Source organism: Pangasianodon hypophthalmus, chromosome 20 (genome assembly GCF_027358585.1).
Source record: "Pangasianodon hypophthalmus isolate fPanHyp1 chromosome 20, fPanHyp1.pri, whole genome shotgun sequence".
Classification (NCBI taxonomy): domain Eukaryota; kingdom Metazoa; phylum Chordata; class Actinopteri; order Siluriformes; family Pangasiidae; genus Pangasianodon; species Pangasianodon hypophthalmus.
Genome location: NC_069729.1, coordinates 1,245,023 through 1,272,153, shown reverse-complemented (window position 1 = coordinate 1,272,153; position 27,131 = coordinate 1,245,023). Strand labels below are relative to the sequence as shown.

Below are 27,131 nucleotides of genomic sequence, written 5' to 3'. Positions count from 1 at the left end.
GTAGAAGCTATTAAACTGATCTAAAAGCACAATCTTCAGTGACGTCACCGTTACACAACCTGTACTTTTCTACAAAAGTGTTTGTGCAGAATTGATACTCATGGATAAACAGAAAAAAAGACTAATAGGCTATTTGTTCACTGTCCCACTGTCTCATGACACATTTTTTATTGAGTTTTATTAACTTAACGCCAAGTGCAACTGATCTGAAGCCAATACAACCAGAATCTCATTTCACAGTAGAGAAGTGGCACGTTTATTAACTGTTAGCGGTTCGTGACATGACGAGAACAAATTCCAACTGGAGGAGGGTTTTTTTCTCCTCGGTCACAAATTCTAAGTGGAAGACAGCAAGAAAGACTGGAGACATTTCTGAGGGTTGGTGCTTGTGTGTGTGTGTGTGTGTGTGTGTGTGTGTGGCTGAACAATGAGCATTGCAACTCTGACACACCAAGTGATCCATTCATCAAAAAACAAACAAACAAAAAAAACCCCAAACCCTAAGAATAAATGTTTTGCGAATGATCTCAGTTTTATTCTGCACAATAATTTGTGCAATAAAGCAAAACAAATGAAAAAAAAAAAAAAGTTCCTAACTCCTGAACCCACAGTGCTGGTGCTGTGAGTCATGTGTGCCTCTCCGCCTGGCGAGGATTAAAAGAATAGTTCAGTCCAGAATGAAATGAGAAATGTCATGACATTGTCTCAGTGGGGAAACTTCTCCGTCTTAAAGGAGTGATTCGGGTAAAAAACACAAAGTTTACACCATTTCTCTTTCCCTCAAACGCAGTAATGCACTTTATAACTGCACACTGTTTAAAATGATCTGTGTTTTAGGTGTTTTAAATAATATTGATGGAGACGTAAAATCCCTTTCAGTGTTTTGGAGCCATTAAAATCATCGCTTACATTCTTTCTGGTTCCCAAACATTTTATCATCAACACACTTGTGTTTATATTATATATTATATATATATATATTTACTGTGCTCCTCTCAGGGTCATCGTGAGCTAAACATCATCTCTAAAACGCAAATTTTACAGATTAAAAAAAAAAAAGCTTCAAGTCATTTTCATGATTCAACTTTTTTTTTTCCCCTCCAACAAGGTGCTCTGATCCAAACAGAACCAACGGCTCCAATTCCAGTTAAACCACTAAGCTGGTGCCGTCCGTCTGCGCACTTCCTCCTCTGAACCTTCATCATATCAGGGAATAAATTGTCCTTGAACATTTTGCTGACGTCAGAGCATCCATGATGCCCCTGCAGGAAGGAGCATCATGATCCTGGTGTGTGTGCGTGTGTGTGCATGTGTGTGTGTGTGGTGTGTGTGTGTGTGTTTCCTGCTGCAGGCAGAGAAGAGAAACAATAACCTTGGAAAAGGAAACAATGTGATATGTGACGTCCAGAAACAGGCTGACTGTAGGCATCCTTTCTACCATGGGAAACACACACACACACACACACTATACTTTCATATTTCAATATTTTAGAGTTATATTCAGTGTGTTGCTTCAAATTTGTCCAGAATAATGTCCTTAAGAAACCTGCTGTCCTTCGCTGCATTATGAATGACCCAACCTCCTCCTGATGCCTTATTGATTACTGCCATATGGCACACACACACACACACACACACACATATATATGTGGGTTTGTCAGATTAATGGCCATCTCTAAAGCTCCCCAAAGATATGCATGCGTGCGTGTGTGTGTGTGTGTGTGTGTGTGTGTGTGTGTGAGATTAAAATCCGAGGCCCATGTTCTGGTGAATCCTGTTTTGATTTTTAACCCCAGCTTTATTGCAGAGCTGCACAGGGTCAGGAGGACAGTCTCTCTCTCTCTCTCTCCCTCTCTCTCTCTCTCTCTCTCTCCCCCTCTCTCTCTCTCTCTCTCCACCAGCTCGGTCAGGAAGTGCTGACTCAGCGTGGAAAAAAAAAGGATAGAAAAACAAGAGGAAATAAGAAAGATTTTGCTGTGTGTTTACAGGACCAGAGGACGAGGGATCATGCATGAGGTCTGACAGAGGTGGAGGGTCGATTTGTTTATTTTATTTTTTGCAGTCTCTACCTAAACTCACTTGTTTTTTATTTGAATAAAGCTTCGTAAGGACTTTATAAGCATTATCCTGATTTCTTTGGCTCTCTTGACTGTTGTCTGTGCAGCATGTCACTGATACAGGCTTACAAACTTTCTACACCAAATCCCAAGTTAAGAAAAAAAAATATTTTTGTGCCAGACTCCAAAGAGCATCTTAGCTCTTTGTTTTTTTTTTCATTTAAAAATGAAGATAGATTTTTTTTTTACCTCCAAAATCAGCTGCATCATGCAACATGCGTAAATTTTGTAGATAAGTGATATTTAGAAAACGTATAAATCCATATGATATGAAATTTATAGGTAAGAAAAAACATCTAAACAATCTGGAAATGTTTTTAAATATTTTCTGTATGAATGTATTAAAGAAGAAGACATTCCAATATACAATTATTTTGCTTTAGTTTTTGTAAGGAAACATAACGACCACAGATGCTTCACAGCCCACTTATAATCGTTTATAATAACTCTTTACCGCAGCGAGGATTTATGGCTATAATGAATGCTGTTTAATGAGAGGGGTTACAACTGGAACATGTATAAACACTTCAGTTTAAGGGAATTAAATCATTTATAGAGTGGATTTGATAGATAGAGCAGATCTGGATTGAAAAACATATGTTATAAATGAATCAAGCTTTCTTTCCTTATATGCTCTCTGTTTCCTGTTCTTGTTAACCTTCTCTTTCTGATATATATGATCTTTAATATGTATCTCTCACCTGGAAATGTAGATATTGTGTCCTTTAAAATTGATTTAAGGATCAAAGTTACCTTTTTAAAGTAAACAATTAAAGATACATCACCTATACATACACCTTTCCAGGTTACAGATGCGTAGTAAAGGTGCAAAAAGTGAGGGTACAGTTTAGTACTCATTAAAGCATATAGTATGCAGTAATCTAGAGGATATTCGAAGTAAATGTGTGCATCAGAAAAACAAAAATTCATTCAGATACTCTTGTGCCCTGAAGAGAAACGTCCAGCTCATTAACAATAACAGTTTGGAGACAGAAGACAAAGCTGAATGTTATCTGAACGTTATCTGAGTGTTATCTGAGCGTTATCTGCCCCGATCCTTCTGTTCTTTGCTGCATGATGGGACAGGTCAGTGCAGAACATGTACTTTGCCCCACACACGTCATCTGTTTAACACATCCAGTCCATCATTCCGCACTAGACGGATTATACAGTCTGGAATAGTGCAGACTTTTGTTATTTGAGGCACAGGCCTGGGTATTGCATCATTTGTTCAGGAATTTCTAAACTGTGGTTTTTCTCATTTCTTTCTTTTTTTCTTGGAGAATTGTGTTTTTCTGGTCTGTTTTTTCTCTTCGTTTTGTTCAGTGATTTTCCCCATTGTGGGTTTTCTTTGTGGTTTTGACCCCAGCCTGGCACAACCTCAACAGAGGTTCACGTCCAGCTCCTCGCTGCCACGTTACTTTGAGTCATTGTGAGACTCTTTATAGCTGATAGTTTCCACAGGGTTTCAATTTTTCATTAAAAACATACCATCTGAGCTCCAGGCAGGATGCAGTAGCGAGCGGTCCGTTTGTCTCACAGCCAGTTGTCATGTGAGGGGAAATGAATCAGCTGTAAAGGTGCTGCGTGTTGTGTTCTCTGACCTCAATCACACGGCCGCACAACTTGTATGAGTTTGTCTTACGCTGAATATTCAACATTGTGTTTAATTTGTTTTCTGTTTTTTTTTTTTAAAACTTCATTCTTTCTGTTTACTCCAGCTTCTTTTATTGTGTTTTAATATTATATTAACACTTCTGTTTTGGGAAAAAAGTGCTGTATTAACAAAAAATGTATTATAATAATTGATTTAATCGATCGAACAGCACATGATATATAAAATTATACATGATAAAGAAATCTGAACCCGTTAGATAATAATAGTATAAGGAAACATTACACACAGATGAAGCACGTCACCTGAAATCTGCTACGAGGTTTGTAAAACCTTTTTTTTAAAAAGACAAATCAGTCTTCATTTTCATGAGTCTCATGTCATGATGTTTATATCTAACAGAGGAAATGGAAGTGTGTAAAGCAGATTAACGTCCACCTCCAGCAGCTGTTCACTGTCCGTACAAACACATGTTCATAATTACTTCAGTGATTGTAGTCTGAGAAACACACGCAGGCTTTGAAGACAGCATTTAATTGTTAATGTCTTGTGTGTGCAGATTTCCTGGTGTGTGAGTTTTGGAACCAGAAGATCAAAGCCTCAAAGCTGACCTTTTGCCTTACAGCTGAGGATAGCGCCCATACACTCCCAATTAATGACCACAAAACCTAAAACTGTGGGGTTTTAAACAGTTCAGTGACCACAAACGCCAGTGTTTTAGTCAGTACTCCAGTTCAGTGACCAAAAACAGCAGTGTTTTAGTCAGTACTCCAGTTCAGTGACCAAAAACAGCAGTGTTTTAGTCAGTACTCCAGTTCAGTGACCACAAACAGCAGTGTTTTAGTCAGGACTCCAGTTCAGTGACCAAAAACAGCAGTGTTTTAGTCAGGACTCCAGTTCAGTGACCAAAAACAGCAGTGTTTTAGTCAGGACTCCAGTTCAGTGACCAAAAACAGCAGTGTTTTAGTCAGAACTCCAGTTCAGTGACCACAAACGTCAGTGTTTTAGTCAGTACTCCAGTTCAGTGACCAAAAACAGCAGTGTTTTAGTCAGTACTCCAGTTCAGTGACCAAAAACACTGGTGTTTTAGTCAGTACTCCAGTTCAGTGACCACAAACAGCAGTGTTTTAGTCAGTACTCCAGTTCAGTGACCACAAACAGCAGTGTTTTAGTCAGTACTCCAGTTCAGTGACCACAAACAGCAGTGTTTTAGTCAGAACTCCAGTTCAGTGACCAAAAACAGCAGTGTTTTAGTCAGTACTCCAGTTCAGTGACCAAAAACAGCAGTGTTTTAGTCAGTACTCCAGTTCAGTGACCAAAAACAGCAGTGTTTTAGTCAGAACTCCAGTTCAGTGACCAAAAACAGCAGTGTTTTAGTCAGAACTCCAGTTCAGTGACCACAAACGTCAGTGTTTTAGTCAGTACTCCAGTTCAGTGACCACAAACAGCAGTGTTTTAGTCAGTACTCCAGTTCAGTGACCAAAAACAGCAGTGTTTTAGTCAGAACTCCAGTTCAGTGACCACAAACGTCAGTGTTTTAGTCAGGACTCCAGTTCAGTGACCACAAACAGCAGTGTTTTAGTCAGGACTCCAGTTCAGTGACCACAAACAGCAGTGTTTTAGTCAGTACTCCAGTTCAGTGACCAAAAACAGCAGTGTTTTAGTCAGAACTCCAGTTCAGTGACCACAAACGTCAGTGTTTTAGTCAGTACTCCAGTTCAGTGACCAAAAACACTGGTGTTTTAGTCAGTACTCCAGTTCAGTGACCAAAAACACTGGTGTTTTAGTCAGTACTCCAGTTCAGTGACCACAAACAGCAGTGTTTTAGTCAGGACTCCAGTTCAGTGACCACAAACGCCAGTGTTTTAGTCAGTACTCCAGTTCAGTGACCAAAAACAGCAGTGTTTTAGTCAGTACTCCAGTTCAGTGACCAAAAACAGCAGTGTTTTAGTCAGTACTCCAGTTCAGTGACCAAAAACAGCAGTGTTTTAGTCAGAACTCCAGTTCAGTGACCACAAACGTCAGTGTTTTAGTCAGTACTCCAGTTCAGTGACCAAAAACACTGGTGTTTTAGTCAGTACTCCAGTTCAGTGACCAAAAACACTGGTGTTTTAGTCAGTACTCCAGTTCAGTGACCACAAACAGCAGTGTTTTAGTCAGGACTCCAGTTCAGTGACCACAAACGCCAGTGTTTTAGTCAGTACTCCAGTTCAGTGACCAAAAACAGCAGTGTTTTAGTCAGTACTCCAGTTCAGTGACCAAAAACAGCAGTGTTTTAGTCAGTACTCCAGTTCAGTGACCACAAACAGCAGTGTTTTAGTCAGAACTCCAGTTCAGTGACCACAAACGTCAGTGTTTTAGTCAGTACTCCAGTTCAGTGACCAAAAACAGCAGTGTTTTAGTCAGTACTCCAGTTCAGTGACCAAAAACACTGGTGTTTTAGTCAGTACTCCAGTTCAGTGACCAAAAACAGCAGTGTTTTAGTCAGTACTCCAGTTCAGTGACCAAAAACAGCAGTGTTTTAGTCAGAACTCCAGTTCAGTGACCACAAACGTCAGTGTTTTAGTCAGTACTCCAGTTCAGTGACCAAAAACAGCAGTGTTTTAGTCAGGACTCCAGTTCAGTGACCACAAACGTCAGTGTTTTAGTCAGTACTCCAGTTCAGTGACCAAAAACAGCAGTGTTTTAGTCAGGACTCCAGTTCAGTGGCTTGAGATATGTTCTGTAGTATATACATATGGCCTTCTACCACAAGCAAACATACCACTACCACTTGAAGCAAAACGTTTGTGTGTCTTTTCTATGGCCCACGTCTCATTTGATATAATTTGCAACAGGGACCCACAGTATAAGCAATTATTATTAAAATCCATAAGCTTTTTCCCAGAAACAGGAGTCACTCGAGTATATTGGGTTGTCTCCCTGTGCTCAGAGTGATCTGCTGGTCTGATTTGTGATAATGTGAGTTGTGCAGCTCTAATAGAGAGATTGACATCGCCATGTGCTGAGTAAGTGTTAAGCCTGAGGGTGAAACATATCTAAGTTTAGATCATTGTGATTTCATGCATGGCCTTAAGGAAATTCACTGGGATCCAAAAGTCTGAGAGTGCTAGTGAAAATGCTTCTATTGTGCATTCTTTTCTAATTTAATACAACAATTTTCAGTACAAATTATATTATTGACAACAACCTGAGTGAAAAGTAGAATCTGTGAAATATTTACATGAATTTCAGAGTTTCTTAGGATTTGTTTCATCCCTTTTTTGCTTTAATGACAGCGTGACTCGAGCTGGCCTGGTCTCCACATGTTTGTGTAAAACCTGATGATTCATTTTAGATCAGATCCATCATAGTGTCGTTTGATCACACGCTTCAGGAGAAGAGATTAGACATGAGGAAAATCTGACCTTTTGTACAAAGCAGTTAATCTGCTCTAAGAAATATCACACATTTACTTACATTTAAATAGGGAGCTAGTAATAGTGCAGAATCCTGAATATTAAATATTCAATTTATTTACTAATACTTACTTTCTTGGTTTGAAATATAGAAATAAAGATTTTCGGTGTGGTGTCAGACTTTTGGCCCTCGCTGTACATCCATCCGTTCACGAGGACGCCGTCATACTCACACGATTCAGCACAACCTCACAGGAAGTAGTTCAGCTGACTACGTCCGAGAATTATTCGAGAATTATGTAATGGTACTTCATCATTGTATGTGTTCATTTAGTACTGATTTCTAAAAAAAACTGTGTAAGCACATTACACGCTATCGTTTCAGGTTTTTTTCATGATAGTATGCCTGTGCGCAAAACATCGACACGACGATACCACAGATATTACAGAATATTTGTAGTACATAGAAAATAAAATTGTGTGGTATCAGTATCGGTAGTATTCGTGATATATTGTGACCTGAATATCACGATACACACGGTATGACAGTATTGTCCGTGTCATGACGCGTACCGCAGCGGACAGCAGGATGAAGTAACGGTTGAAGTGTTATATATTATAAATCCTTTATAATGCCTTTACAGCATGATTATAACCTGGCCTGTGCTGGTGTATGAGTAGGAGTGCTTGTTAAGGGTTAATACACTGCTAATAAACAAAAGTATCTCAATGAATAGCTTTCATAGTGAGCTTTTATTGTTTTTTCCATTCGCAGCACTACTTTATGAGTGATTGTGCAACCGTACTGTGAAATACGAAGTAAAAAAAATGTATTTCGGAAATAAAAAAAACAAAAATAAGTTGAATTCTGAGATTGAAACTCGACCCCCCATTGTGTGAAACGCTACCGTGGATTCCGCGCAGTGTGTTTCATCTTCTCCCCAACCGAGAACTGTACCACTGCGGCGGGGGAGCCACGGGGTGTTCCCGAGGTCCTGACGGCATCCTTTTGTAAATAAAAAAACCTAAACAACAACAGAAATGATTATAAAGTGTTTTTCAGACGTTATAAAAACATGTGGATTAGACATGAGTACATGTTAAGAGAGAAGAGTGTAGTGACGTTTCTACGGACACCCCTATTCTTTAGAAATAATGGTACAACCCGAGGCTGAACCTACAGTCCAGTTCATCCGCGTACAGAATGAAAAGTCGCTCTCGGTGCGGAGAAGCGACAAAAACTGAGAAGTACGAAGCCACAATGAGCAGCTTTTAATATAATAAGAGTAATAGCAGTTCAGGGGAAGGTAACACGGCGTTAGATGTAGTTTATGAATGAATCCTCGGTGTGTAAAGTGATGGGCAGAGTGAGCTCGGTGCTGCCTGGGTGTGAGAGTGGACTAAACCGGCGTCCTGAGCTGAAACCGTGCGCGAGCTGCGTCTTCTCCAGGTCAGTGGCGTCCATTAAACACCGCCGCTGCAGTTTACATGACAGTGCTTCTGATTAAGCGCGCACGTGCCCGGTCACTGTGTAACGGTTTCTCTCCGCGACCGTTGACGAAAGTTTAAAATCAAAAACAAACACAAAAAAAAAAAAAACGAGCAAACTTGCGCGTGCTGAACTTTGCTGGCCGAGCGCGTGCGCACCACCGCTGACATTTAATTAAGCACAGCGCCTGCTTGCGTCATCTAAACGCGTCTTTTTATCTGCTGTTCAACAGGAGCGCGCTGTACTTCTTGTTTTGCTTTGCGAGTCTCAGCGTGCAGGGAGTGTTTTTTTTTTTGTGCAATATTAATTGCTTCACTCAGTGTGAGCGCAGGACGTGGAGAAACAGGACGCAATCTTGTTTTGTGAGTCTCTCAAAGTGAAAAGCTTTGCAGGAACACTGTACAGTGGAAGCTGTGTGAGGAATCAGAGCAGGATTCAGTAAGTCAGTAGAGCTCACACTGCATGCACTGCACTGTTTTGCTTTCTGTTTTTTTTTTCTTGCAGTGACACACCTGAGGAGTTGAAACAGGTGTGTTAGAGAAGGAGAAGTGCACCGGACGGTGAGTAAAGTTCATTCATTCATCTTCAGTAAGCGCCTTATTCTGGTCAGGGCGGCGGTGAACGCTCGCTGTGAGGCGGGAGAGCGCCCTGGATGGGACGCCAATCCACCACAGGGCATCTCACACACACACACACACACACACACATGTTCGCACCTAAGGGTGATTTAACATCGCCCGTCCTCCTGAGAAACCTGAGAACCTGAAGGAAACCCTCACGGACGTGTGGAGAACGTGTGAAACTCCTCACAGGTGGTAACACGAGGTCAGGGATCGAACCGGGGACACAGAACAACGTAACAAAACCTGATCTCTGTGATCTCTAATTTGAGTTTCAGACAAAAGTAGCATTTCTTTACTGGCGCATGACCAAACAAAAAAAGTGGCGGCGCTACACCTGAGTCACGTGCTGTCACGTCTCGAGTTCTCTCGAGTTCTCTCTAGAGCTAGCTGGAGAACAGAGAAAAAAAAACACAGGCCTGGAAAATATATCAGTGAAGTAATTACACTCAGATGCTTTTATTTATTTTGTTTTCATTGTCTGAAGAGCATTCTTTAGAATTTAGTCTAGGCTGTAAATCTAGTACACACACACACACACAGAGGCATAAAGAGTTCTCTCCACAGCGCTCTGATACACCACCCCATGTGTCATCTGATTCCTTTAAAACCCCCTCCGATGCCCCTGCACTCCTAATGCGTCCAGACGGGAGGAATTTCTGGGCTGTAGACATGCAGAACACCTGTGAGGACGTGCTGTCTGTGTGTGTGTGTGTGTGTGTGTGTGTGTGTGTGTTTAATTAGTCTATGAAGCCTACAGGAATGCGTACAGCAGCCACTTGCGGGATCAGTACAGACTGAACTGCTGAAAAAGCGACGAGAAGCTTAAACCTATATACAGAACCATCACCCAGAACTGCTTCATACTCATCAGCCTCAACGCAAAGGCTTTTCTAGAGAAAACGGCGTTGTGTGTGTTAAATATTGCGTTACGTTTTAAATCTGATCAGCAGTACTCATACCAGCGGTTCACGACCCAAAATTGGGCCTGTGAGTAAATGTTTTACTGTGCAGTTATATAATTTAACTGGATTTTAATTGAACTGAAAAAAACATAACTCTGTTTTATTTCAGCCTGATTGCAGGAGATTTAATAACCTCTGGGTAAATCAGGCCACAGCGAGCGAAACTGTAAAAACGGCACTTTATCGTGACTGAAGCGCACATTTGTGGTTCCACACACGGCTGGAAAACCGATTTCTCTGAGCACGAGCGTTAAACGTCAGAGAGTCAAGGATGGAAATCATATACTCAGCTACAAATAGACGCCATATCAAAGGTTTTAGAGTTCTTAAATCTGATCTTCACTGTGTGTGTGTGTGTGTGTGTGTTTACAGGGCGTAGAGGTGGCCGTGTGAGAAACGGGAGCGATGTCCCTCTCTCTCTTCCCGCGTCTGCTCTGTCTGTCGGCTCTGTCGACCTTCCTTTGTGCGCAGGATCTCAAAACCACAAGATGGCCGCTCTACTCCCAGAAGCCCCTGTTGCTGGCGTGGAACGCTCCGACGGAGGACTGCACCCCGCGGCACCGCGTCAGTTTCCCGTTCGAGCTCTTCCAGATCGTGGCGTATCCCACCGAGGGCTTTGTGCGCCAAAACCTCACCATCTTCTACAAAGATCGTTTGGGACTGTACCCTTATTACGAAACTGACGGCACCCCCGTGAACGGAGGCCTGCCGCAGCTCGCCAGCCTCGCGGAGCATTTAGCCAAAATTCCCAAAGGACTCCAGAAGTACATCAGCGAACCCACGGCTAAAGGGCTGGCCGTGTTCGACTGGGAGGAATGGAGGCCGCTCTGGATCCGCAACTGGAATGCCAAAACTATTTACCGTGAAAAATCCAAAAAGCTCATATTGGAAAAGAATCCCAACTGGACGGCTGAACAGGTGACCAAAGTGGCTCAGCAGGAATTCGAGCTCTCGGCACGAAAGTTCATGCTGGAGACGCTGCGCACGGCGAAAAGCCTCCGCCCCCAGCAGCTCTGGGGTTTTTACCTGTTCCCCGACTGCTATAATCACGACTACCTCAGCAGCAGCGGCCTGAAGAACTACACGGGTCGCTGCCCGGAAGTGGAGATGCAGCGCAACGACCAGCTGCGGTGGCTGTGGACCGAGAGCACGGCGCTCTTTCCCTCCGTATACTTGGGCCGCGCGCTGAAGGACCGAACCATCGGCCGGCAGTTCGTCAGGAACCGCGTCAGAGAGGGCATGAGGCTGGCCTCCACCGGCAACGGCACCGCGCGGCCCGTGTTCGTCTACACACGACCCACCTACAACAACGAGCTCACGCTGCTAACCGAGGTGAGACGCAGACAGAATGAAAATGTGAAAGTTCACCGTGTGTCATATTGTGTAATGAATGTGAACAGACAGTAATTTAATACGATTTTTAAGATTTACAGCTGTTTCAGTGCAGCACAGTGAGACTCAGCGTGATTCAGACAAATTCAGTTTCAATTTAAAAAGTGTTTTGTGCAGTGGGACGTCACACATCTGTCCTGGTACTGACAGGCACTGAGGCCACGCCTCCTTTCCTGGTACTGACAGGCACAGAGGCCACGCCTCCTTTCCTGGTACTTACAGGCACAGAGGCCACGCCTCCTTTCCTGGTACTGACAGGCACTGAGGCCACGCCTCCTTTCCTGGTACTGACAGGCACAGAGGCCACGCCTCCTTTCCTGGTACTCCAACTTGCGCAATGAGAACCTGAGAACCATTGAGAGAGACGGCTAGATAGATGGATGGATCGATGGAGAAATGCAAAGACTGATATATGTGGCTGTACAGACAGGCACATCGGACAGCGTGTCGAGTGAAAGACGAATTGATGGACGGATTGCTAGACAGATGGATGGATGTATAGATAGATGGAAAGATAGATAGGCCAACTGCCAGTCACACAGAATGGATAGAGAGACAGATATATAAACGGACAGACAGAGGGATGTGTTTAGAGATAAGTATGAGTGTGCTGTTTGTTTTGTGTGTGTGTGAGAGAGAGAGAGAGAGACCCGGCTCCTCAGGAAGTCCAGTTGTTCAGCTGGAGGAAAAATAAACGCTGCATCCGTGCTGCAGCGAGAGCGTTTTTGTCAGCAGGGTCGCGTTTCTGTACGTTCCTGCGCTCGCTCACGCTTCCCTGCTGTGTGTGTGTGTGTGTGTGTGAGAGAGAACTGACGAGGCATACCAGGGTTCCTGAGATATTCACGGCTCAGAAGCGGTGGGTTTTTCCTGGCAGAGATGAGGCTCTCGATGAGAAACACAAGAGCCGTGAGGCATTTCAACTTGACTGCTTATAAATATATAACCCACACACACACACACACACACACACACACACACACTTACATTCCTCTTGGCTTTCTTTTCTGGAGAGCAAAGCTCATCTACGTTCCTGAGGTTCCCTTTAGTGGCCCTGTGTGTGTGTGTGTGTGCATGTGCGTGCAAAACGCTAATGTCCTTCAGCAGCTTCTGGAGAACTGCACCGAAGTTCCTGTTATCCTTTCCTTTCCTTTTTTTTTTTTTTTCTTCTTCTTCTTTTTCAAATTTGTCCTTAACCTTGGCCACCAAGATTGTAGCGTATTGTGCTTTGTAGCATCTCGCTCTTATCAAGTTCACTTCCTGAGCGTTAATGTCCTAAGAATTTTCAAGTCGTGGTTGTGGGTTCTGAAAATCGAGAAAGGAGTTTACAAGAATCACCAAAAAGCGCAGGATCGGTGCACAAAGCTCTCACTGAAACTGTTATTTTTTACTTAAAATGTTCCCAAATCACAAAGAGTCTATAATCGAGCCAGGAGAAGTGCATACACACACACACACACACACACACACACACACACACACTGCCTCTGCCTCACTTTTGACTCGCCACTCATGTAAAAACAAAATGGCGGCTGAAACTGTTAGATCTAAATCTGATCGTAATTGGTAGCGCTCATTCGTCTTCAGTAACCGCTTTGTCCTGGTCCAGGGTGGTGGTGGATCCGGAGCCTGTTACCGGCACATGAGGCGGAAAAACACCCTGGACACACACACACACACACACGCACGCGTGTTTTCGGGAGGAAACCGGAGAACCCCGAAGCTAGCCTCGGCGCCATCGTGCTACCCTCCCCCACCCCCACCCCCGTGTAATCAGCAGTATTTTAAATAAATAAATAAATAAATAAAAACATGGTGATAAAGCGTAATGATGTTAGACAGGTACGTTACGATCTCAGGGATATTTTAACATGTTGTCTGTTTGTCAGCGCGTGGTTCTCTTTAGAATCAGTAGCAACGAGTTCTCACAAGCGCAGCCTTAATATGGTCATATGCTGCTTGTTGTTGGGGGGTGTGGCCTTGTGTGTGTGTGTGTGTGTGTGTGCGTGTGTATGCTTGTACTTTTCCACTGTCTGTCTATAACGTATGATCTGGGTGTGTGTTTCTGTGTTAGCTTCCTGTTTGGGTAACTGTGTGTGTGTGTGTGTGTGTGTGCGCGCGCGCGCGCATCAGTATGAATGAAGGAAGTGGATTAAGGTGAGTGTGTGTGTGTTTGTATGAATGAGTTGTAGTCCATAGCCAAGTGGTATGAGGATGCAGTCCAACACCATACACACACACACACACACACACTTAAGCAGCAGGACGGACTGTGCTGGTAATGTGGTACAGACGTGAATGGAGTGTGTCAGCAGTGGAAGGTGTCTGGGTGTGTATCTGTATGAGGGAGTGTGTGTGTGTGTGTGTGTGTGTGTGTGTGTGTGTGTGTGTGTGTGTGTGTGTGTGTGTGTGCGTGCCTGGGTGGGGGGGTGGGGGGGGAGTGTGATTCACAGAAGAAGAATGTGAGAAAAATAGTGAAATATGCACCCATCACAATGGTGTGTGTGTGTGTGTGTGTGTGTGTGTGTGGCTAGTGTAGCAGTCCTTTAACTCTTCACAGCAGACTTCACTTTGATGGAAAACATGCAGAGAAACATCCCAACAGTCTCAGCTCATTTTTCACTCTGTGCGTGTGTGTGTGTGTGTGTGTGTGTGTGGGTGTGTGTGTGTGTGTGTGGGTCTCACTGTTCCCTTCAGCAAATCAGTGTTAACGCTGTCTTTCTCTCTCTCTGTGTGTGTGTGTGTGTGTGTGTGTGTGTGTGTGTATAGATGGATCTGATCTCCACTATCGGTGAAAGTGTGTCTCTGGGAGCCGCCGGTGTGATCCTGTGGGGCGACGCCTCCTACGCCAGCAGTAGCGTAAGACTCCGCCGCCTGCAATCCCACAATGCACTGCGCTCTGGCAGATAACGACGCCCCGGGGCCGAGTGCATAAACTCCTGTAGTGTTCCTGTTCTTTCCTGCACCGCTACAGCGGAGCGCAGTGTGTGGAGTGTGATGTAGCGTTAAAGCACCAGTTGAACCCAAAACCACGTTAAACCAGATTTATTCTGAATTCTTTACAGCTCTTGCGTCAGTGTGACCCACAGGGGGGCGGAGTTTGACTAAAACAGAGGCGCGTCTCCGCCTGGGAAGCGCATTTTATTCCTGCGTGATATCGTCTCAAGTCCGGCGCCACTGTCTGACCGTTTCATATACAAACAATATGTCACATCGAAATGTACGTTTTGGCTGTAAATATGATGGAATATCATTCGAGGCCAATATTAAATACATAAATCTGACATTATTCATTAATTCATTACCACAGAAAAGTTTCCACACATAAATACTGAGACCTTTCAGTCTTAGATCTCTAGCTCTAAATAATAAAGAGATATAAATGTGTAATGACAAAAACTTCATTTCGTACAGAAATCTATTATATAATAGAATAATAATTATTTATTTGCTGCAAATATACATCGGTGATATTTTTCATGCCTCCGCCACTAGGTGATGTTTTCAGGTTGTACGTCTGAGCGTCTGTCTGAGGTTCCCGTTAGAGCGAGATCTCCAGAACGAGTGGTTGCAAGTTTTTGTAGGATTTATACAGAATCATCATCATCATCATCATCATCATCACTGTAACCAACATATGAACTGATTTAGATTTTGGAATTGATCCAAACAGAGTCAAGGTCACAGCAAGGTTACATGTCTCAATTAGTTTTTCTTCCATAGCTTCCTTACTGTTTGAAGTAAACTATATAGCCAAAAGTATGTGGACACCTGACAGTTATGCTTGTATGTCCTTGTTGAAGGTCTCATTCCATATTTATTCCCCGTGTGTTTGCTGTTGTAATAAACTCCACTCTTCTGGGAAGCTTTCCACTAGATGTTGGAGCGTGGCTGTGGGGATTTGTGTTCATTCAGCTACAAGAGCATTAGTGAGGTCAGGCGCTGATGTTGGGATGTCGAGGAGGTCTGGGGTTCAGTCGGTGTTCCAGTTCATCCCAAAGGTGTTCAGTGGGGTTGAGGTCAGGGCTCTGTGCAGGACACTCGAGTTCTTCCACTCCAACCTTCACACACCATGTCTTCATGGAGCTCGCTTTGAGCACAGGGGCATTGTCATGCTGGAACAGGTTTAAGCCTCTTAGTTCCAGTGAAGGGAAACTGTAAAGCTACAGCACATAAAGACTTTATATACAATTGTGTGCTTCCGACTTCGTGGCAACAGTTTGGGGAAGAACTACATGTGGGTGTGATGGTCAGGTGTCCACATACTTTTGGCTGTATAGTGTATATTTTAAGTATTTGAGGCACACATTATAGTTGTTGGTGGCGGAGGCGTGTCTTTGCACGCCGTTGGTGTCGAGTTTGACTTGTTTGACTCTTGTGTTTTGTTGTAACGTGCAGACGAGCTGCTCCAACCTGAGTGAGTACCTCCGCACCGGCGCCCTCGGCCGCTACCTGCTCAACGTTTCCTCCGCAGCGGAGCAGTGCAGCGCGCAGCTGTGTGGGTGGCACGGACGCTGCCTGCGCAGGCTCCCCGACACAGACACCTACCTGCACCTGAGCACTCGCACACACACACTGGAGGTGCAGCAGGGTCGGCTCGCCGTGCGCGGAAGGATGGACCAGGAGGAGCTGGCGAGGCTAAACGAGGACTTCCAGTGTCAGTGCTACACCGGCTACACGGGCGCGACATGCTCGCAGAGAGCGTCCGGACACAGAGCAGGGCTCAGCCTGCAGGGGGCGCTGGTGGTACTGCTGACGCTGGCCTTTCTGCAGTGATCAAAACACAACCTGCTGAGCCAATGCTAACGCAGGAACGGCGGAACGAGGCGGACGAAAGAGAAGCCGAACGAAAGAGACGCCTTCTCTGCTGCTTTACAGTGAGCGTTTTAGTTTTGTGCTGCCCCCTGCTGCACAGCACCGTGAACTACACAAGGACAGACGTGAAAGAGGTTTACGCTCCGCGCTGATGGTTCCCAAGCTGACGCGCCTTTTCCACTAACACAGAGCCAGAGCTGCTTCAGGGAACCTACACCTGCGTTTCCACCGGTCTGAGAGACGGACCTTATGTACATCTGGTACCATTCAAAATCTACACACAGCACAGAGACTCAACAGAGGTGTTAGTTTTAAAGATGTAGCTGCTAAGCGTTCCTTACGCGTCTTCCCGTCCACTCAGAAAACATTTTCGTATCTTCAGCCAGCATGTGGTGGACCTTTAACACTCATTTAAGGTACATCATCAGATGTTAAGGAGTGTTATGGAGGGCACAATGAAATTCAATTCTGACCGATTCATTTATAAAAAAGTCCCAGTAAAACATTCATCCGAATATTAATTTAGTCAGTAATCTCCAAATTCCGCTTGCACGGCTGATGTCTTTGTAACGTTTCCATTTCAGCAGCAGTCTGGTGCGAGAATCAGACTGATTTTGTTGGCTGAGAACCCGCCTTTAGCGGTGGAGAAGTGGGCAGCGGTTCCACATTAGGCTCGCTGCGCTGGCGGAAAAACACCACGAGGAGCGATGAGAGGAGTCGTATCAGGAGATCGCAGACCTCCACGCTGAGGAGATTAAAAGCAGATGAGAGATTAGAGCTGGGCGATGACTGAAGGTTTCACCGATAACGCCATGTTTTTTGTTTTGTTTTTTTTTTCTGAAAATTTGATCATGTCGATGGTTTAGCGTTCAGCAGGACGGAGAGATGGATCTTGTATGGAAATGAACTTGGTAATGAAGCGTACGTGACTCTACACCGCACCTTTGTAAATGAATTATTCGTAATAATCATCACATAATTTTTACCTCAGTAAAATATCGCAGTGTTTTATACTCATCGCCCAGCTCTAACGCAGACGCAGCCATGACTATCCGTCAGTGACGTAGTGAGTTTATTAACCACACATGCATCCTTTAACCGTTTCAGAACCTTTCGATCTTGTGCTGTGGAAAAGTGCGGAACCGTTGCTGTGCCTTAAACGCTCCGCACGTGTTTTTCACGTGTGTTTATGATCTCTGTATTACGATGTCTGTCTGCACTGTTTTTTTGTTTTTTTTTAATTGTCCTGTGTTTCAGCTTTAATCTGCTGGATTTCTTTTGTTTTTCTCGCATCCCTGCGTCGGTGGCGTTGCGGATTTAAAGGCCAAATAACACACGACGTACTTTAAACAAAGATTAAACAAAACCTCGCAACTTAAAGTTCACCCGAAGCCTCTGTCTGATGCATGACCACTGCTGGATGCTGGATGATGTCACAGGAACATTTCACACGGTCGTATTTCATCATCTGCCAAAGCACAGAGCTGGAATCCTCGTCCACCGTCTCGTTCTTCACGTGGAGCAAACTGGAAGAGTTTAAAGTGCCATTGGTTTTTAGAGTTTTTTGAACTGTTGTCTTTTTATGGATGGAATCATGTTTCTGTGTGTATTTGTGTGTGTGTGTGTGTGTGTGTGGAGGTGCTTTGTGTCTCCAATACAAAGACCTGAACTCTGTATTATGCAGTTATTACTGTATTATTACCAGCATTACCGTGTTTTTTAGACTGCGTGACACATTCTTTGCCTTTTATCACATGCTGTGACGTTCACTGCCAGGTCACACCTTGCCTGTTTGAGTGTGTGTGTGTGTGTGTGTGTGTGTGCGCCTGCGGTAGGTGTGCTGGGTTTGGGGAGATACACTGCCATTAGCTCGGTGCTAGCGTAACATTGAAAATAAGTGCCTGGAAAACACGGTAATCTCACCAAGGGCCTTCACTTCTCGCTTTAGTGTTGAAACCAAATCCTGCTTGCTGTTTTATTTTTAAAGCGAAGACGGTTTGGTTTGATCCGGAAAGTGTTACAGTGGATTCTTTACATCACTGATAAACACGTTTTACATGTCAGTGCAAATCCAAATGATTGTAACTTGATGTTTCTTATTATTTTACAATAAATCAATGATTTAAGGGCTGTGGTTGGACGAGAGGTTTTTGTGGACTGTACTGTATGTACCAGGTGTGTGACGACTCCGGAATAAAACACTTGGGGGAGTGCGGTTTCAGGAAAACAATCCATGACCGTGTGGCGTGATACGGCCCGAAGAGACGCTCTGAGAGTTACTGTTACCGCCCCAGTGTTGATTATTTTCCTATAACAGCACGTCCCCAAGGCTTTTATTCCTCTTACACCACAATGATTTACCAACAATTACAATTTTATACGTATTAATAATCTCTGACACATTATACTTTTTTTATCCCTTTATAATTACATTTAATATCCTGGCCCATCCATGAAACAAGTTAGTTCCTGTTCTCGCTTACGTTATAGCAGCTATAAACAGTCGTTCCCTCACCAGCCTCTCTTTATTCTCTCTCTTCAAGTTAATAAGAGAAAAAAACGCAGCTTGTTCTGCATGTTAGCGAGAAACTGCAAAGAAGCATAAACTCCTCTGTCCTGAAGATGTCGGGAAACTTACAGCGTTACTCTCTGACACTGGCGACTCCTTCCACAAACACTACAGAAAACTTCTCCATATCAACAAGGACAGTTTTTTTTTTAATATTAATATTTAATATTTTTTAATATTCGACCTTTTATGACTGTTTACGCAACATTACACTTTTGCCGTCTCTGAGAAATAAACTCCTACACCTCAGCCTGCTCATTTAGCCGCATAAGCTCCTTTATTAAAAAAAAACAAACAAAAAAAAAAGCGGGATGTTACTGTTCTGTTTTAGCCATTTATTCACGCTTTGCTTCTTACCTTCTCTGTTTAGCTCCTGGTGCTTTCTTACACATGCTGACTAACTTCACTTATGCCCTAGTTTTTTGTTTTTTTTTCTTCCCTCCTTTACTTTTTTTTGGGATCTCTCCCAAATCTTAGTGGGGGGTTGGTTGTTGAAAGCTGCCAAAGGCAACATTACCGGTCTGGAAAGACAGAGAAATCCTTGTTCCATAACTCAAACCAGACTCGGGATCTCATTGCTCTGTCAGATATCTCCCAGTCCACTCCCACTTGCTCACTCCCCCCAGTCTGTGACCTCCGAGCGAGAACTTCCCTAATCTCTGATTATTTTCCAGCACATTACCGAAGCGTTGGGAATGTGCTTACTCAAGGCGCGATGGTGAGCCGCACTGCTGCTCAGAGTAGGCCGGGTTTATTACTGCATAAATTGGTTCAGTGTGTTCACCGATTTAGCATTTATAAGATCATTCACACAAATATGACCTGTGAATCATGCAAGAATGAGTGTGTAGGCGCCTTCAGCGTGAAACAATGCCCTACTTCCTACTCATTTCAGCTCTGAAGCTCTGACAGACATTGTTTCAGCCGAAGCCACAGTCTTTCACAATCATATTCTCCCAGATAAATTCTGCAGAAACGGACTACAAACTGTAAAAGAATTCACCCACGCATCCACAGTCACTCAATCTCAACTGAGCATGTGACGTCTAATTTTATGAAGAAGGTTGTTTCATAAATGCACAAGTTGAATAAGTAAGGAATAAAACATTTGGAGGCATAAGGTTATAGGAAAATTCTTATAACAGCACGTCCTCAAGTGTTTTATTTCTCAGCAATTTGCTAACAGTTACAATTTTTATTTATTAAAAAAAAAATCATATACTTTTTATCCATTTATAGTTACGTTTAATGTCCAAGACACAAGTTAGTTCCTGTTCACTCTTACGTAATAACGGATTTTTCTCTAAATTAATAAGACAAAAAAAAAAAAAAACGCAGTCATGTTACAGAGAAACCCCAAAGTGTAAACTCCTCTGTCCTGAAGATGTTACAGCTTTACCTCTGACACTCAAGACTCCTTTCTGAAATGTTAAATAAACGTGTCACCATTTTTAATCTGTTTATTATCAGTAGAGTGTCTGCCGTACATGTCCCCTAGTTCCTGTTCTCGCTTACGTTATAGCAGCTATAAACAGTCATTCCCTCACCAGCCTCTCTTTATTCTCTCTCGAAGTTAATAAGACAAAAAAAATAATAAAATAAACCGTAGCTTGTCATGTTACTGTCATGTAACTCCTCTGTCCTGAAGATGTCGGAAAACTTAAAGGTACAGCTTTACCTCTGACTGTTACAAAGCGCTGACACTGGAGACTCCTTCCATAATTACATACTAAAGAAAACTTCATCATGTCAACAATGACAGATTTTTTAAATCCGATTATTATCACCGGAGCCGCCGAACACGTCCCTGTGAATGAGCTGTTACTATAGAAACGATAACTTATCAGAACGAGTGCATTAATATAAACCTGTGATTTGCAGCTGCACTACTGTCAGAGCTGCTTTTAGAGAAAATTAATCAACACCTTCTGACCAATCAGGATCCAGAACTCAGCAGTGCTGTGATTTAACTGCTTAAACATTGACACCACTGATCAATGAATTTGTGTTATATGATTTTGTTAAGAGTCAGAAACAGGTGAGTGCAATTAGTTTTGCACACTGTGGTGTATAATTATAGTGTTTTACAGAATATACAGAATATTCTGTGGCACAGAAGCCACAGCGGAACCATTGTCCGCAGGGAAGGCGTTTCCACCCGGAACTGTTTTGGTGCATAACGTGAGCAAATCCTGCACCGCGCTGTCAAGATGTCCGTCCTGAATAAACACGTCTTTCCAGCGTTTTGCTCCGATTTGCGTGCTCTGTGCGTTTCTCTGTAGGTGAGTGTGACTCCGGGAATGCTGTCGATGCTAATCTTGTTAGCTGAAGTGTGAGTTAGCTCGAGTCAGGTGCTGACCTTAGCCACGCTCCCTGATCTGCGCACTTACCATCTGCGATTAATCCCAAATGCCATCTTATCTCATGTGTAGTGCACTACAGAGGAAGTAAAAACCGCTATATAGGGGAGTTTCAGCTAGTGTGTGTGTGTGTGTGTGTGTGTGTGTGTGTGTGTGTGTGTGTGTTCCAAATAGCATCCTTGTATACTACCTAGTGCACACTGCAGCAGCGAGTACTGTACACTACAGTGAAGCGTTCTGGTTACTTCACAGGTCACGTGACCTCCACCTGCCAGTCAAGCACGCTGTTCTTTCCTTCTACTGATGTTCCAAACGATTCATTTGACTGAGTCGGTTCGTTCTGTTCGGTTTAAATGATTCGAATCCTTTTATCGCAACATGTCGTCTGTAATGTGCAGAATGATTCAATTGAGTGAGTCGGTTCGTTCTGTTCGATTCAAATGATTCGAATCCTTTTATCGCCACATGTAGTCTGTAATGTGCAGAATGATTCATTTGAGTGAGTCGGTTCGTTCTGTTCGTTTAAATGATTCGAATCCTTTTATCGCCTCATGTAGTCTGTAATGTGCAGAATGATTGATTTGAGTGAGTCGGTTCGTTCTGTTCGGTTTAAATGATTCGAATCCTTTTATCGCCTCATGTCGTCTGTAATGTACGAAATGATTCAATTGAGTGAGTCGGTTTGTTCTATTCGATGTAAATGATTCGAATCCTTTTAACGCCACATGTAGTCTATAATGTCCAAAACGAATCTTTTGACTGAGTCGGTTCGTTCTGTTCGGTTCAAATAATTCGAATCCTTTGCCAAACGAATGTGCAAAACGATTCTTTTGAGTGAATCGAGTCATATGCTTTTGGTTTGCCTGATTCGATTATCTTTTATACAACGCAAGAGCAAGACATACAGTTTTAAGTGACTCATTTCGTTTATCGCCAGTGATCAAACATTTATTTTTGAGTTTTGTTTTGTTTGTTGCGTTACGGTTTCTTTTCCAGCAAGGTTCAGATTTATTTTGGCCTAATCTAAGTAATGAAGTCCTCATGTCTCTGTGTAGGAAAGGTTGAGATGATCAGTACGACTGAATTTTCTGCAAGAGATCTTGAACAAGAGGGAGAATCTAGTCTAATCTAATCTAATCTAATCTAATCAGCATCACCTTTGCAGAAATTTATCTCCAGAACAGTCAGTACACTTTGTGTTGTCTTTAATAGCTGGACCTTTACATTAATCACGGCTGGTCAGTTATGATCATGATGAGTATAAACGAAATGTAAAGTCTTTCTCCTGCACGCAGATCGGACACTCCAGAGAGACGATGAGCTTCCTGCGTAACCGTGCGGTGGTGCTCGGCCTGGTGCTGCTCTTCACCGTGCTGCTGTACCTGCTGCTGCCGTCCTCCATCAGACAGAGCAACACCGAGCCGTCTCTGGCCGTGCAGAGGACACAGAGGCTCATCTCGGCTTCTCCGTCACCCATCAACATCACCGTCCGCACGGGACAGATCCCCAGCGACCCGCCGCTCTTCTTCAGAGAGGCCCTGCCTGTGGACTCGTCCGGGAGACAGGTCCTACCCAGGTCTGGTCTGGTCATGTGACCTCCACACATGGCGCACTAATATAAAAAATAATTATTTTCACAATATAACAAACACTGTTTCGTTCCAATACATCTATATCTGCCAAATGCTGTAAATGTAAAAGACTACCATGGTGAAGGAAGAAAAGAGATACAGCACATTTCTGATGAAATCTCTTTTTTTTTTTTTTTTTAAATGATGCACTATTTAATACACTGTTGAACAGAGAAATGCTGTAAAATAATAAAGCATGGGAATAATAAATAAATAATATAGTATAATATAATATAATAAGTAACACGGGTTCTTTCTGTTAAAATCTCCAGGTGTTTTATATATAAAGACTATGAGCAATAGTAACAGAAATTATAGAGAAAGTAAAAAATAATATAAAATAGGAACACAGTCAAAATAAAGCATTTAAAAAAGTAGAGAAATATCTTTTATTAGTGCCTTATTTATTATAATGATACAAACAAACTGAGAAATACAACTATATATATATATATAGAGCTATAGATGTATGGAATATAATTCTGAATGATATGTATAATATGAAACAGATCTGTTGAATGCAGAATAAAGTTTATTGCGGTTGAGGTGTGAGGTGACGGTGGTGTAATTCCTGCGTCAGGCTGCAGGTGGTGCTGCTGCACGGTCAGGCCTTCACCTCCAGGACGTGGGAGGAGCTGGGCACGCTCAGTCTGCTCGCCGCTAACCGCTACCAGGCACTGGCTCTGGACCTGCCGGGTATACACACACACACACACACACACACACACACACACACACACGCTTTCCCTCAGTGCACAGACGACGTGTTAGAGACATGACAGGAGGGCCGAGAGAATCAGACACTGACACACTGACATGCTGAAGAAATGTTTAATCACTACGACAACAAACACCGACACAAAGCTCCACCTTCCACCTGCCCTTTGTTACTGTTTATCATTTCATTTAGTTCAGTTTAAATTCCATTTATCGTGTTTACTGACATTCTTATTATTGATAGTTATTAGCTATCTATCTATCTATCTATCCATTCATGTGTCTGTCTCAGGTCTATCTACCTGTATGTCTCTGTCTATCTATCTATCTATCTATCTATCTATCTGTTGTTCATTCTTTCACTTTCTCACTCCACCTCTCTCTGTAACTTTTCTCTCTCTCTCTCTCTCTCTCTCTCTCTCTCTCTCCAGGTTTTGGGAAGTCTCCAGCGTCGGAGTCGGTGAAGTCGGAGCAGAGTCGTGTGGATCTGTTGAAGCATTTCCTCGAGGCTCTGGGAGTTCGCGCTCCGGTTCTCATCACTCCGTCTATGAGCGGTCACTACGCTCTGCCCTTCCTGCAGAGGTTCAGTGATCAGCTGCGAGCCTTCATCCCCATCGCACCTGTCGCCACCCGAACACTCACTCCACAGCAGTACCACGACATCCAGGTGTGTGTGTGTGTGTGTGTGTGTGTGTGTGTGTGTGTGTGTGCGTGTGTGCGTGCGTGTGCGTTACAGTACCGTAGGTCAGAAGGTGTTGATTAATTTTCTATAACAGCAGCTCTGACAGTAGTGCAGCTGCAGATCTCAGGCTTATATTAATGCACTCGTTCTGATATGTTACTGTTTCTATAGTAACAGCTCATTCACAGGGACTTGTATAGCAGACTTTAAAAAATCATTGATATGGTGAAGTTTTGTGTAAGGAAATGTTTATGGGACAATTATGGAAGGAGTCTCCAGTGTCAGTGCTTTACAACAGTCAGCGGTGAAGCTGTAACTGCAGCATTATAATGTGTGTGTGTGTGTGTGTGTGTGTGTGTTTTCAGACTCCGACTCTGATTGTGGTTGGAGAGTTGGACACTAATCTGGGCTCTCAGTCTCTGAAGAACCTGCAGCATCTCCCTCATCACTCGGTGGTTAAGCTGTCAGGAGCACGTCACGCCTGCTACATGGACAAACCTCGCGAGTTCCACCAGGCGCTGATCCACTTCCTCAACACACTCGACTAACACAACTGGGGTTTGGGGGGGGAATACTTTAAAACATTTAGTTTTTCTGAAATATAAAACAGATGCATCACCTCAACTCCTCAACTGTAGTGCCATATTTAAAAAAAAAACATTGTGTAGTTGTTGTCATTGTCAGCTCGACGCTCGTGTGTGTGTGTGTGAGACGAACTGTGAAAGGGACAGATGGGAGGAGGTGAAGAAGAGAAAGTGTTGTGAAAACACACCCATTTCACCTCTGACATTTTCAGTGCAACTCTGAACACGCGGCTTGTTCGTGCCATAGTGCTCTCATCACATCCTGTAGCATAACACCGGAACTGGAGCCAGAATCACTTCTCTTTTTCCTGCCGTATCACTCCGGCCCCATAGACCACGCCCCCTTCATGCACTCTAAATTGTAGTGAAATCTGAAATGCAGATGATAAAATGTGTAAATACAGACTGTCGCTGCTGCTTTATCTGAAATTGCTTATTTAAAAAAAAAAAAAAAAAAAAACTGCCTTTTTTTTTTTTTTTTGCTTAACAATAACGATGCTTTTACAGAATTTAGGGATTTCCACCTGATTAAATACACTGCGGAGAAGAATAGGGATCATTAATTTACCCCAGTCTCCAGCTTGTTTGAGGTTGCTGAGGTGATGTTCTCCCACGCTCTCTGTTCAGTCCGTGATGTTCTGCAATCTCCCGAGTTAAACCTGTGGTGAGTGTGGAGTGTGTGAGCCTCCGGCTCCAGGACGCACCACCACCTCACCAGTTTCTAGAAAACACAAACCAGGAACGTAGGAACCTGGTGGAACTTCTGACAATCTGAACCTGTGGATCATCGCTTGGCTCTGATACCCGGTGAAGCTTTGCGATGCTTGTGTGCATGTAAAAAACTTTTTTATGACCTCCCTTCGTTTAAACGGACGCTTTTGCTTGTAGGCCTCCTTAAACTTCTCTGATGTTCTCTGTTAAATGCACTTTACACTAACGCAGTACAGTTCCACCCGGTGTGTTCAGCCGTGACGTAGTTATTTATTTCCCCCAAGCATATTTATTTGATGACTGTGTGTGTGTGTGTGTATAGTGTACAGTCTGTGTGTACAGTCCATCAGGTGTGGTTTGTTGCTTGTAAATAGAAAAGAGCTGAACGTTATTAAAACACTAACTCAAATAAAAGGAGCCTTATTGACATGACTACGCCAGGATTGAATTTTTCCAGGATGTATTATTTTGTTTAATACATTTACACACACACACACACACACACACAAATTTCACCATGTCATATTGTTAAGGTTTCCAACCTTTTAAAAGGCTAAAGGAGATTTACTTTGCTGTAATATCTCCAATCAATCGGCGTCAGGAAGATTATTAATAATACACTAATATTTAAGAGGCAAAGCAGAACTGATGTCACCATTCAGTCATGAAGTTTATTTTATAAATTTTGAAAACTGTACTGGATATATGTGGCAGTAACAGGAGCACAGGTATCAAGCTGAAATGTCAACACAGACACTGTAGTAGATAATACTGTAATGTAATACCGATATAATAACTACAGTCTGTTATTAATCTGTTTTTAATGGATGTCTTTTAGTGGAGATAAACATCAACTATGATTATTGTACTGGTGTAAATATTGTTATATTTATTAATTCGTTATTATACACTATATGGCCAAAAGTATGTGCACCCCTGACCATCACGCCCATATGTGCTTGTTGAACAACACATTCCAGATTTATTCCCCCTGTGTTTGCTGTTATAATAAGCTCCACTCTTCTGGGAAGCTTTCCACTAGATGTTGGAGCGTGGCTGTGGGGATTTGTGTTCATTCAGCTACAAGAGCATTAGTGAGGTCAGGCGCTGATGTTGGGATGTCGAGGAGGTCTGGGGTTCAGTCGGTGTTCCAGTTCATCCCAAAGGTGTTCAGTGGGGTTGAGGTCAGGGCTCTGTGCAGGACACTCGAGTTCTTCCACTCCAACCTTCACACACCATGTCTTCATGGAGCTCGCTTTGTGCACAGGGGCATTGTCATGCTGGAACAGGTAATGCTAGAGCGCGCACACACACACACACACACACACATTCTGTACAATCGTGTGCTTCAAACCTTCCAGCAGTTTGGAGAAGAAGCACATTTGGGTGTGATGTTCAGGTGTCCACATACTTTTGGCTGTGTAGTTTGTGTAAAACTGATTAAACAGCTTTATAGTTATCCCAGTCAC

At 43.2% G+C, this 27,131-nt stretch overlaps 2 protein-coding genes across 4 annotated transcripts; both read left to right on the top strand.

The window, feature by feature from the left end:
* Positions 1-8,311: 8,311 nt before the first annotated feature.
* Positions 8,312-18,534, top strand: hyal2b (hyaluronidase 2b). 3 transcript variants are annotated; one of them, XM_026935329.3, is made up of 5 exons: positions 8,312-8,580; positions 9,124-9,179; positions 10,577-11,536; positions 14,363-14,452; positions 15,992-18,534. In XM_026935329.3, exons 3-5 carry the CDS (start codon positions 10,610-10,612, stop codon positions 16,367-16,369), a joined length of 1,395 nt encoding a protein of 464 aa, XP_026791130.2. In that variant the 5' UTR covers positions 8,312-8,580; positions 9,124-9,179; positions 10,577-10,609; the 3' UTR covers positions 16,370-18,534. The 3 variants fall into 3 exon arrangements, with proteins under 3 accessions (XP_026791130.2, XP_026791129.2, XP_026791128.2); XM_026935328.3 differs by lacking the exon at positions 9,124-9,179 and having other exon boundaries at positions 8,312-9,057; XM_026935327.3 differs by lacking the exon at positions 9,124-9,179 and having other exon boundaries at positions 8,313-8,580.
* Positions 18,535-21,108: 2,574 nt separating this feature from the next.
* Positions 21,109-26,094, top strand: abhd14a (abhydrolase domain containing 14A). The gene is made up of 5 exons (XM_026935333.3): positions 21,109-21,259; positions 22,633-22,913; positions 23,549-23,664; positions 24,117-24,352; positions 24,733-26,094. The coding sequence occupies exons 2-5, from the start codon at positions 22,654-22,656 to the stop codon at positions 24,913-24,915; spliced, it is 795 nt and encodes a 264-aa protein (XP_026791134.2). The 5' UTR covers positions 21,109-21,259; positions 22,633-22,653; the 3' UTR covers positions 24,916-26,094.
* Positions 26,095-27,131: the final 1,037 nt, after the last annotated feature.